The sequence below is a fragment of the Pelodiscus sinensis genome, chromosome 17 (genome assembly GCF_049634645.1).
Source record: "Pelodiscus sinensis isolate JC-2024 chromosome 17, ASM4963464v1, whole genome shotgun sequence".
Taxonomy (NCBI): Eukaryota; Metazoa; Chordata; order Testudines; family Trionychidae; genus Pelodiscus; species Pelodiscus sinensis.
The window spans coordinates 1,449,256-1,462,058 of record NC_134727.1 but is presented as its reverse complement, the minus strand read 5'-3'; the positions used below and the strand labels follow the sequence as shown (position 1 = coordinate 1,462,058).

At 51.1% G+C, this 12,803-nt stretch overlaps 1 protein-coding gene across 9 annotated transcripts in view; it reads left to right on the top strand.

The window, feature by feature from the left end:
- LOC102444674 (protocadherin beta-16-like) overlaps positions 1-12,803 on the top strand; it is a 46,964-nt gene that overhangs the window by 24,688 nt on the left and 9,473 nt on the right. The window contains exon 2 of one of the 9 annotated variants that reach the window (XM_075900035.1): positions 287-339. The exons of 6 other annotated variants lie outside the window; for them this stretch is intronic. In XM_075900035.1, the coding sequence (XP_075756150.1) occupies positions 287-337 (51 nt within the window). In that variant the 3' untranslated portion in view covers positions 338-339. Of the gene's footprint in view, positions 1-286; positions 340-3,313; positions 6,256-12,803 lie in introns of those variants that run through there. 2 more of the 9 variants (XM_075900033.1, XM_075900025.1) reach the window with 2 other exon arrangements.

The window sequence follows — 12,803 nt, the reverse complement described above, 5'->3', positions numbered from 1 at the left end:
ACTATTTCAAAACAGTCAGAACCATTTATGTCGAGGGCTGCCCTCTCTCGTTCTAGGAATAGATCCCCGCGAAGGGAGAGCCGATGGCTGCAGGGAAGGACATGAGAGACTGCTGTTCTGTGCAGCTCTGATGGCTCTTTGGTTTATTCCTCTCCCTGCCATACTGGTTCTTAGGCTGGTGCCTGAACTGACAGAGCCTGCCAGCATATTCTTGGCCCACAATGTCACTGTCTGTTTCCCAGACAAACTCCCTTGAACGCGTTCTCCTTTTTCTCCTCCTACATAGACTTCGGTCGAAGAGAAGTGGCAATCTGATAGGATACCACTGGGCAGATGAAGGTGAGAAACTTGCACAATATGTTACTGCATCTGTCCTGCCAGCCATTTTGAAACACCCTAGAGCTAGTTGTACGGTGGTATGATTCCCCCTAGTGAAGTGCTGTCTGTGTCTAGGTAAGGATTAGGAGTGTGGTTGTGTTCCGCTCACGTAAGGAACTTAGTGTGCACATGCAATGTCAGTTTACTTGTAGTATTATAACTTTTTTCACAAAACTCTGTAGTGTAGATGTCATGGTCATGAGGGATGGTCAGCAGCCTGTGGATTAAGGGGTGAACTGTAGCTAGCCAAGTAGCAGTCAGCCAATAGAAATGCAGATAGGGATTTCAAACTGAGATAAAGGAATTTTGGGTTTTTCCCTCCTTTGTCTCTGGCCCGTTTGCTCTAGATACGTAGGGAGACAGAAGACATGTCTCTCTCTCCAAGAAAAAGACTCTTCATAATGTGTAAGTAGGGTAAATCTTAGATAAATCCATCAGGTTTTATTGTTTTCTGTGTGGGACTTTGGATCTGATGTCTGTGCTGTTAGAAATGGGTTTTCCTCTCTGTTGTAACTAAGCTTTGGCTCATGAGATTCTCTATAATTGTATTAATTGGTGGCTGTTACAATTTAGCCTATCAAATTATGCTTGTAACAGGAGTATTGTTTTTATAATAAAAGTTCCTTTTTTATTAACCTGGTATTGATTCACTTCTGTGTCCTGGAAAATCTGTCTGTGGATATCTGAATGCCTCTGTGACGTAGTGGGGGTACCTGGCTGGTTTCTATGCTGCTGGCTCTGGGGTAACCCCCACTGGCTGCTGTGGGTAACACGACCCAGCAAAACAGGATGAGTCACTATGCAAACCAGTGGCCGGCCCCCCCCATGGAGAGGAACAAAGGAAGGTGGAATGCTGCCCTGGCTGGGGGGCAGGGCTGGAAGGGAGTTGGTTAGTTCCTGTCTGGAAAGCAGGGGAGAAGGAGCTGGGGAGGGGGGCTGGGACTCCCCTATCTCAAGGGGGGCACTGAGGCCTCTTAGCCCCAGTTCCTGTAACCAGATTACATCTGTGCTGTGCTGTATCCTGGAGGAGCAATAAACCACCCTCAATTCCACTGGCTGGTGGAGTCTGTTTGTGCCATTTCGGGGTGCAGGAGACGGGGGACCCCCAACGCGCCATCACAGCCTCTAACTAGAGGGCAGCAACCACAGCCTGCAGTTCATCATTTCTCTTTGTTTTTCAACCTCTTTGCAGAAAAGAGCTTGGGGTGCCCTGGGGTTGGGTTCAAGTGTCCACCCCTGGTTTTGGGTTCAAAAGCACTTGATGGTGGCATCAGATTTTTATCCCCAAAATCTAGGTTTTTACGATTTTGGGGAGAAGTTTTATACCAAAGCCTGGAGAGATAAGGTTTTGAGGTACATTTGCGGGCCCCCACTTTTGCATTCATCCTCTCAGAGTGGGGAATCACCCTTGAGAGTAGATAAGGCCTACGATTATATCCACAAGTATCTAGTCATATTTACTCGGGATCTTTCCCTGTAGTTTTTACATGTGTCTCACTTCTATGATGTTCAAGCTTATACAGTTATACTTCAGAACTTTTATTTAGGTATTCATATACTATTTGCTTCTCTAAAACACCATTAGCAATCTATGCAGGGTCTGTCAACTTTGCAAAGGAATGTTGAACCTTCTCAATGGGAAATCAAAGAAGTAATTGTTTATTTATTCAAGAACACCAAGATAGGGACACTGTGTGACCTAAAGCCCTCTGCAGAACACTCTATGGCATGCAAAATGTTACAAAGAATCTGAATCTATCCTTGCGTCTTCAGTAGTGTTTACCGACGGTAATTAGGAAGATATGTGAGTTGCAGGGCTACTGTGTGAATGCGAAAGGAGGGAGATCAGGAAACACTAAAGTATCATACAAATATCTTACGAAAATGTAAACTACACTTTATATGTCCATCAAACACTTACAAAGTGAAAAGCTAACAGTGGTTGAGGTTTTGATGAGGGAAGTGCTCATTGGAGGAAGAGACAATGTTTACTTACATCCTATGAACTCACCATCATTTTACAGCTTGTACAGTTTATGACCCCATTCCAATCAACACTTCTGAGAAAGAAGTTAGTTACTTGCATACCAGTGATATAGAGGCAGCTGATGGCATCGAGAAGATGTTTTCATGCAACAAGTCTTTGTCAGTGGTTTTTTTTATGAACATGACAATGGCCCCTTCATTTTGTACCTTTGTCAGACCTTCAACTCTCCAATTAATAATATGATTTGCAAAGCAAAGAAACCGAGATACCATTGTGACCAAGATAATGGCTGTAAATGGAGATTCTGGTCACAATTCTGGACTTTCTAACCAGTTGTTTCAGATCACTGATACAGATCTGTTCATTGATGCACTGAAACTGGGGAAGAAAAATCATGAAGCCCATTACGAGCATCTTCCTTTAACCAAAACCTAAACTTTGTGAAAGACCATGGTCATAGCCCCAATATGCTACTGAGATGCTAAATTCACTACTTTTAGGTTGGTTTTCAAATGCACATGTACAATTTAGCGACCTAAGTACAGAAGAGGAATACGATGGGATATTACCTATATACTTAGTAATTTCTTTGATATCAGTTTCTGTGGGATTTTTGTTTTTTTCTTTTTGGCCTGGATTGCCATAAAATATATGAGAAAAAATAGAGAGAAAGCTACTGGCCTGCTTTTTTCAGATGCCATGGTAGACCCAGTTTCTCAAATACGTATATAGAGTCCAGGTCAGGATTTCCTGCTGGCAACTAGATATATGATGGTGGCGTAAACATTAGGTCTATCAGTAGTTGCATCTAGTTTTTTTAGCTCCCCCAATTTCCCAGTTTTCCTTTCGAGCAGCCTAATAAGAAAGGTTTAATGATTTCCAAGCTATCACTGACCTCGTGGACAAAAGACAAGCGGTGGTAGAAGGAATCCACTTCTAGTGGTTCGTACATTTAATTTACTGTGAAGAATAAATATATTGGGAGATAAGGAAAGAAAATGGGGTATGTACGGATTACCATTCAAATTATTATTTAATAATTTTGAAACTGGCTTCCCCAAACGGTAATAACCTTCCTTCATATTTCACAGTTCGTACCGTGCAACTTTATAACCTCAATTTCTACTGATTAGGGAAAGCTTTGACATGCAGATAACTGCAAGCAATACATTTTCTCTGTAAAATACTGGGCTGCCTTGTTTTGGTTAAGCCACGAGGTGGCGATATTGGCAAAGACGAAGCTGAAAATGCAGGTTTTACAAGTCCAACAACAAAGCTGCGCTCAGACGTCTGAATGCCACGGAAGGCAGCGGCTCTGCGCCGGGAACAGGTGACAAAGGATTACAGGGAAAGCGCGGCTGGAATCGCTACAATCAGTCTTCAGGTGAAATCGGTTCCTGTCCAGCACAACGACTTAGCGGCTGCCGGGACTTGGCAACAAGGCCTGCATCTAGATCTGAGTGGGCCTGGCTGGCGCAATGGTGAACCGCTCCAGGACAAGGCAAGTTCTCTCTTTCGCTCTGTGTCTGTGGGTGTCCCTGGCGGAGGGCGGGACGAGCCGCTATTCTGTGCCGGAGGAGAAGAAAAGCGGGTCGCTAGTTGCTAATATCGCAAAGGATTTGAATGTGGCCGTAGGGACCTTGTCTGCTCGCAGGGCGCGGCTGGTTTCTAAAAGCACCAAGCAGTATTTTGAGCTGAACGCGCGGTCCGGGGATGTGAGAATAAAGGAGAAAATAGACCGGGAGGAGCTGTGCGGACAGAGTGACCCGTGTGTGCTGCAATTCGAAATTGTGCTGGAAAACCCACTGCAGCTGTACCCAGTGGAGGTTCAGATCGAAGATGTGAATGACAATTCCCCGAAATTCTCTAAGAATGAGCTCCTTTTTAAAATGCCCGAACAGATCCCCGTAAACACCCGCTTCCCCCTGGAAAGGGCCCAAGATGCAGACATAGGAACAAACGGCATCCAGAGCTACGCAATCAGCTCTAATGAGCATTTTCGTCTGGATGTGCAAACCCACAGCGACGGCAGCAAATACGCGGAGCTTCTGCTGGAGAAACAATTAGATCGGGAGGCGCAGGCGCAGTTGATGCTGATTCTCACCGCTGCAGATGGGGGACTCCCACAGCGAACCGGCACAGCCCAAATACGCGTCAGTGTGCTGGATAACAACGATAACTTCCCCCAGTTCAGCCAGTCCGTGTACAGGACGCAGTTACCGGAGAACAGTCCTAGAGGTACCTTGGTCACCAGGGTGGAGGCCAGTGATTTGGATGAAGGCTCAAACGCAGAAATCACCTATTCCTACGGGCAAGTGCCTGAGCGAGTCCTCGAGTTATTTCAGCTCAATCCGTCCACCGGGGAAATCACTGTGCTGGGGACAATTGATTATGAACAAACGACAAAGTATGAAATAGAAATTCAGGCCACAGACGGGGGCGGTTTCTCTGCGCACTGCAAAGTGCTGGTGGAGATCGAGGACAGGAATGACAACGCCCCGGAGGTGACGCTGACGACCCTCAGCAGCACCATCCCCGAGGACTCCGCCCCGGGCACCGTGGTGGCCTTGTTCAGTGTGAGAGACCGGGACTCCGGGGACAACGGCAGAGCAGCCTGCTCCATTCCGGGCAATGTCCCTTTCGCTTTGAAATCGACTGTGCAGAACTATTACGAGCTTGTCACACGGGGGCCCCTGGACCGTGAGGCGGTGGCCGAGTATAACATCAGCATCACAGCCACGGACCGGGGCGCTCCTCGGCTCGCCTCGGAGAGGGTGATCCGCGTGCAGCTGTCGGATGTCAATGACAACCCGCCGGTGTTTACCGAGCCGTCCTACGTCATGTACCTGAAGGAGAACAACCTCCCGGGGCTCTTGATCGGCTCAGTCCACGCTGCGGACCTGGACACCGAGCAGAATGCCAAAGTGACGTACTCGGCGTTGCCTGGCGACGTGGGCGACCTCCCCTTCTCCTCCTACGTCTCCATAAACTCCGACAGCGGCCACGTGTACGCGCTGCGATCCATGGATTATGAGCGAACGAGGGATTTCCAGGTGCGGGTGCGCGCTGCGGATGGCGGGTCCCCCCTGCTGAGCTCTGAAGCCACCGTCCGGGTTGTGATCTTGGACGAAAACGACAACGCGCCCTTCCTGTTATACCCCCTGCAGAACAGCAGCTCCCCCGCCAGTGAGCTGGTGCCCCGCTCGGCGGGGCCGGGTTACCTGGTGACGAAGGTGGTGGCCGTGGACGGAGACTCGGGCCAGAATTCCTGGCTTTCCTACCAGCTACTGAGGGCCACGGACCCCGGTCTCTTCACGGTGGGGCGCCAGAGCGGGGAGGTGAGAACCAGCAGGCAGGTAACGAGCCCGGACTCTGTGAAACAGAAACTGCTCGTGCTGGTGAGAGACAACGGCGACCCGCCCAGATCCACCACCTCCACGCTGAACGTGCTCCTGGTGGACGGGTTTTCGGAGGCCCACCTGCAGCTCGTGGATGTGCCCCAAGAGGAGGGGCAGCAGGACACGTTAACCCTGTATCTCGTCATTGCTTTGTCTTGCATTTCGTTCCTTTTCCTGCTGTCCGTGGTGACAGTGATCGCCACCCGGCTGTACAAGGCGAGGCAGGGCCAGGAGCGGTACATGGCATCGTCCAGGAACTTCTACTGTGAGCCCAGCTTCCCCACAAACCCCGCGGACACGAGTGGCGCCGGGACTCTGCCTCAGTCTTATTGTTACGAGGTTTGCTTGACCACGGGCTCTGGCACCAGCGAATTTAAGTATCTCCGGCCTCTGCTACCGTCCGTGCCCGCTGAGCCCAGCGCTGCCGGAGGGTCCCTTCTGGACTCTCAGGTTAGTTCCCAGCTAAAGGAGGGGAAGGAATCTGTGTGCGAGGTGAGTGCTCATGGTACTTTTTGTACATTAATACCTTGTTTAATGTTTATTTTTGAACTGGTCTGAAAATTATTTTAATTGCTTCTAGAAATTTCTGTGTTTTACGTAGGAATCTTTTCCGCTATTTATTTATTTATTTGTTTCCACTTGTATAATCTTCGGGCTCATATTCTTTTACTTAAGTGCCTTTTTATCTACCCCAATGTTTGTTTCCTGTCTAAAATACCGTTTATCAAATTGCGATATTGGTCGCCGTGAACAGTCTCTCATCCGTGGAAGGGAAGTTTGAAGTTCGTGAGAGGAAAATTACAAAAACTACAACTTGCATTTCTCATAAACTCAGTCGCGGAATTGTGTGACCTACGCAGGGTGTTCTGCCGAGGTAATCTATTTGAGGTGCGAGTTGCATAGCTACTGTTTGAAGGTGAAATGTCAGAGATCAGGGAAATGTTAAAGAAAAATGAATGTATCCAAAACAGGAATATCTTTTCCTCCTCCCTGACTTCCGCATCACCCACCCACACCTTCCGCCTCTCTAGTCATTTGGTCGTGGTGTGAATTTGTTTTTTGGCGAGAATTTTGAATTCAATTTAACATATTATTACACACTTTAAATGCTCGTACAGCAGAAGCTAAAATAGGCATATAGACAAAGCCAGCTTCTTCAACCACTATTGTTTTTTGTGACATTTTTGACACTTTTCTCTCAGGGATTTTGGCCAACTTAAAGGTAATCAAGGGCTGAGTGAGCTCTCCTCTGACAATTCGTGATGAATGGGGGTAGGGAGTGAAGGGAGGAACGCTTTAGAACCAGACTGTACCTACATTGCCTAGGTATCCAGTGGACACCGTGTTGCCAAAATGATCAGTTTTGACTGGTGTTGAATGTGGGTGTACTGAAATGTTATCCTTGTCCTAATAAGTGACTTCAGTGTTTGATTCGTGCCAGGGCTGAGTCCTGGTGCATGTAGGCCTGCTAGTTCATTACCGGAAGACGGATGGGCTTTCCACATCTGTTTTGAAAGTTAAAAAAATAATTACTTGAGTGCTGGCACATCTTTCATTAGAAATTAAGTCTTGGTCATCCTCAACTGAACTGCAGTTGCTAAGCAGAGGGCAGATCCCAGAAAGGCAAGAGAAGCGATGGAACAGGTGTTCTGCTTCATTGTGTGGGCTTTGCCTAAGTCACTGGCATATTTGATCTGCTCTTTCCGCTGTTTAAAGATAAAAGATATTAGGCTCCATGGACAATCTTTTACTATTTACCTGAGCACTAAAGCCAAAATCACTGATAATCAGGTCTAAGTGTTCAAACCTGCAGTTTCTGTGGAAGAGACTGACCAGCCTGCACTAGCAGTGCAGTTCCCTTGCTCGCAGCTGAAATCACTGAGAGCTGGATGGAATCTCAAGAGTCCAATTCCCGGAGGTGGCAGTGGAAAGTGACAGCACAGGGCCATTGGTGACAGAACCATGGAATAAACAGTGGTACAATACACAAGAGTAGCCAGAGTGAGTGACTGAGTGAATGGTCAGCGGCTGAAAGAATGACCTTTCTCTTCTACACTTCAGGGTGGGAGTTGAATTCATGCAAAAGCACCTCTAAACTCTGGGTCACCTCTGACTAAGAACAACTAGTAGTCCGTGGCACCTTGAAGACTAACAAAAATATATGGGATCCTGAGCTTTCCCACATGAGTTGGAGTGGAAGTAACAGAATTCAATATATATATATATATATATATGAACATGATCCTACAATTGACAGGTACTTCATTTGATATATATATATATATCAAATGAAGTACCTGTTGTGACGGCGCGTTGGGGGTCCCCCGTCTCCTGCATCCCGAAATGGCACAAACAGACTGCACCAGCCGGTGGAATAGAGGAAGTTTATTGCCTCTCCAGGATACAGCACAGCACAGATGTAATCTGGTCACAGAGCTGGGCTAGGATGCCTCAGGCCCCCTTGAGATGGGGGAGACTGGGCCCCTAAACTCCAGTACCTTTCCCTAGGCTCTCCTCCATGCTCCCAGACAGCCAGCAACCAACTAACCCTCTTCCAGCCCTGCCCCCCAGCCAGGGCAGCATTCCACCTTCCTTTGTTCCTCTCCATGGGGGGTGTCTGGCCACTGGTTTGCATAGTGACTCATCCTGTTTTGCTGGGTCGTGGTACCCACGGCAGCCAGTGGGGGTTACCCCAGAGCCAGCAGCATAGAAACCAGCCAGGTACCCCCACTACGTCACAGTTCTCCCCCCTCCTAGAGCGAACTGAGCAGGGTCACTCCGCTCGTGACCTAGGGAAGTTCAGGTCCTCTGCGTGGGAACCCGCCCTGGGGACATGGGTGCTCCCCTTGACTCGGGCCGGCCGTGGTGAGGCCCCACATGAGCTGGCTTCCCTCTGTCCACTCGCCGCCCCGCTCCAGGGTGACTGGCACAGGCCTGTCCTTGGGGGTCACACCTACCCTTCCGCTGGCCTTGATCTCTGGCCAGGGTCTCTCGGGCCGGGGCCATGAGCCCAGCGAGCCTTCTCTGGACAGCCAGGGCGGCTTCCATCCCCGATGCTCCATCCAGGGAGGACTTCCCCTCCCATAACTCTCTCAGCAAACCCAGAGGGTCCTCTATCTGGGGTAGAGACCCCCAATCCGCTTTCCTACTGTCTTGGGCCTTCCCGCCCCTCTGGCAGGAGTCACAGGACCGGCAGTACCGCTGCATGGCTGTAAAGATTCCCGGCCAATAGAAGTGCTGGAGCAGCCTCAGCCGGGTGCTCCGGATCCCCCGGTGGCTCCCAACGGGGACATCGTGGGCCAAATACAGCAGCTTGAGGCGATACTTTCGGGGGACGACCAGCTGCCGCTGGACCCTCCATGCCCTCACCTTCCTGGGGGGAAGCCATTCACGGAACAGGAGTCCATGCTCCCGCAGGAATCTCTCCTGGCCACCTCTCCCCCGGGGCTGAGCTGCACGGAGGCCAGCCTGGTCCCTCAGCCTCTGCAAGGAGGGGTCTGCCTGCACCTCAGCCTGGAATTCAGCTGCTGAGGCAGGGATCGGGACCTGTTCCCCACCTTTGCCTAGGTCCGGAGTCCCAGCCTGGCTGGACCCCGTGTCCACTGGGATGGGACCCTGAGGACGCTGCCAGGAGTCCTTCCCTGGACCCACGTTGTCAGCCCCCCGCTGGCTCTGGCTCCGGGTAGTGACTAGAGCCCGCTGGGATTCATGGGGCCACTCCTCTAGGTCATTCCCCATCAGTACCTCGGTGGGCAAGTGCGGGTGCACCCCCACTTTCTTGAGGCCTTTCTTCGCCCCCCATTTCAGATGCACCCGGGCTACAGGCACCTTAAACGGGGACCCATCTATGCCCTTCAGGGTCAGCTGGGTGTGTGGTAGTATCCGCTCTGGGGCCACTATATCGGATCGGGCCAGAGTCTCCTCCGCCGCCGTGTCCCAGAAGCCCGTCACCTTCCTACCATCCACCTCCAGGGGTATGAGGCACTCGCTCTGCAGGGGCCATCCTGCCCCCACCCGGTACACAGAGAAATCCGCCTCCTGAGAATCAGACCTCCCAGGGGAGGTGCACTGAGCATCCTTCCCCTCTCTGAGCTGAGGTTTGCCTGCCAGCCCCTGCTTCTGGGGCAGCCTGCCCTTCCTCCCGCCCCAGCCAGTTAACCCTGGAAAGTCCCCAGTCCTGGGACCTGGTGCACTGAGCCCTCTTGTGGCCTTTTTGCCCACAGTGATGGCAAGTTAGGCTTTGGGCTGTCTCTGTCCAGGGCCTGGCTGGTTCTGTGGGGCACAGACGACCTGTTCCTTGGTCTCGCCCCGTAGTTGACTCCCACCGTCGCTCAGCCGAGATCCGGTCTCTGCGCGGTTCCCTTTCTCTCCGGGACTCCCGTTCACACCCGGACCGGCTCTCCGTGAACTCGTCCGCCAGCCTCCCGGCCTCCTGGGAGTTCTCTGGTCTTCGGTCCTTGAGCCACAGCCTCAGTTTGGGTGGGCACGCTTCATAGAGCTGCTCCATCATGACCAGCTTGAGCAGCTCCTCTGCAGTCTGGGCTCCGACTCCAGACACCCACTTGCGGCAGTATTGCGCCAGGCGGGAGGCCAGGTCCACATGGGTCTCCCGTGGTCCTTTCTGTACCCCCCCGGAACTTCTTCCTGTACATCTCGGGGGTCAGCCCGAACTTGTGCAGCAGGGCCTCCTTGACTCGGTTGTAATCCCCTGGCTGTAGGTCCTCCAGCTGACTGAGCACTCCGGCCGCCTCCTGGTTCAGTGCGGGGACGAGCTCCTGTAGCCAGTCAGCTGGGGGAACCCGTTGCAGTCCACAGGCCCTCTCAAAGGAGCTGAGGAACCCGTCTATGTCGCCCACGTCCTTCAATTGGGCCACGGTGAGCCTCTCCAAGCGCCTGGCAGCTCTGGGACCCTGGGGCCCATCCGCACTTGGCCCAGCCGGTGCCCCGCCGGTTCTCCGCTCTGCCATGGCCAGCTCATGCTGCCGCTGCCTCTCTCGGTCCTGGCGGTCCCTCTCTCAATCTTGGCGCTCCTTCTCTCGGTCCTGGCGGTCCCTCTCTCGGTCCTCTACTTCCAATTCCTTGATCCGCAGCTGGATCTCCAGCCGCCGTAGCTCCGCTGGGCTGGCCCCTGTCCTAGATGGGCTATGACTTGCAGGCCTCCCGGGAGACGCTGTCTCATCTCTCCGGTGGGTTCCAGCGCTCCTCCCCCTCTCTGAGTCTGACACACTCTCGGGGGGGGGGGGGGGGGTCTGGCTGCTTCCCCTGGGGACAAGATCCTGGCCTTGTGGCTGGACATTCTCTTCCAGCTGGGCAATCAGTTGGGCCTTGGCTGCTTTCCACACAGGCAAGCCCCTCTCTCTGCACAGCCCCACCAGCTCTGCCTTCAAGAGTCGGGCGTAGGCCATCTGCCCGCTGGTCCCCTTGGTGCAGACTCACCAGTCTAGTGCTGCAGCACCCCACGATTCCCCGGAACCGCTTCGCTCTGCCTCCAGCACGCCTGGCTCCAGGGCTCTTGCTTCTACGGCGCCTTGTCGCTTGCCGCTGGGAGCTTCATCCATGGGATGCAGTGCATCCCACCCCTGACACCAGTGGGACGGCGCGTTGGGGGTCCCCCGTCTCCTGCACCCCGAAATGGCACAAACAGACTGCACCAGCCGGTGGAATAGAGGAAGTTTATTGCCTCTCCAGGATACAGCACAGCACAGATGTAATCTGGTCACAGAGCTGGGCTAGGATGCCTCAGGCCCCCTTGAAATGGGGGAGACTGGGCCCCTAAACTCCAGTACCTTTCCCTAGGCTGTCTCCTCCATGCTCCCAGACAGCCAGCAACCAACTAACCCCCTTCCAGCCCTGCCCCCCAGCCAGGGCAGCATTCCACCTTCCGTTGTTCCTCTCCATGGGGGGTGTCTGGCCACTGGTTTGCATATTGACTCATCCTGTTTTGCTGGGTCGTGGTACCCACGGCAGCCAGTGGGGGTTACCCCAGAGCCAGCAGCATAGAAACCAGCCAGGTACCCCCACTACGTCACACCTGTCAATTGTAGGATCATTTTCATGAAGCTAATTAAGTGGACTGGATGTCATAGCTTTGATGTGGAAAATGCCTTAGAGTTGACAGGTACTTATTTTGCTGTTATAGATATCTATTGGCTGTTAAGTATGCTGGAGATACAGCATAGTGTATGGGAATGGGGTCACATCATGCTTTCTATTTAAGCAATAGATATCACACACTACAAACTGGAGGCCAATTTTCAGTGCACTGTCACTTGTTAATTTTGAAGTCAACACTGGTTCTGAACAAAACAGGCAAATGCTCACACTTTCACAAGCAACTCAACTGAATGGAAGTATGCAGTGCAACAATGAATGGCTCAGGGACAGAAAAAGTAAATCATTCATATTCAAAATATGCATACATGGCTGATAAGTGCACCTATGCAAATGGACATCAAGTATTAAGCCACTTTGTATATTATCTTAATATCAGTGATAAGCCAATGCATGTGTGTCTAGATTTTCAAGTTATTGAAGACATATTGTCTGCATCTGTGACAACCCACATCTTAGAAGAGCTAAATTGAACCCCAAGCACATGACTGCTTTTGCATTTGATGGAGCTTCAAACTTCTCTGAAAGTCATAGTGGAGTACAAGCTTTGCTCAGAGAAAAGTGTACTGTTAATCTCTCCTATACACCCTGCAGAGGCTATCTACTCTAACTACCAATACACAAACTGCAGAATATTCAGAAGACTGTTTAAAAAGTCACAAATGTAATGTCCTCATTAAACTCTATTTTTCAGAAGGAGTCCCAAAGGACTAGACATCATTTAATAAATAGAAGATTAAGTTCAAATTAGTCCAACCTGGGAAAACCCATTAGCTTTCTTACAAGTTCTCTTTGACTATTGTGTTGGGCCACGTCTATACTTACATGTCAGGGATTGGTCTTCTGTCATTCAATTTAGGAGGTCTAGTTAAGACCACTAAATCAAATGCTGTAGATGCCTCCAGTTGGTGCCAGTATTCCATGCAGTC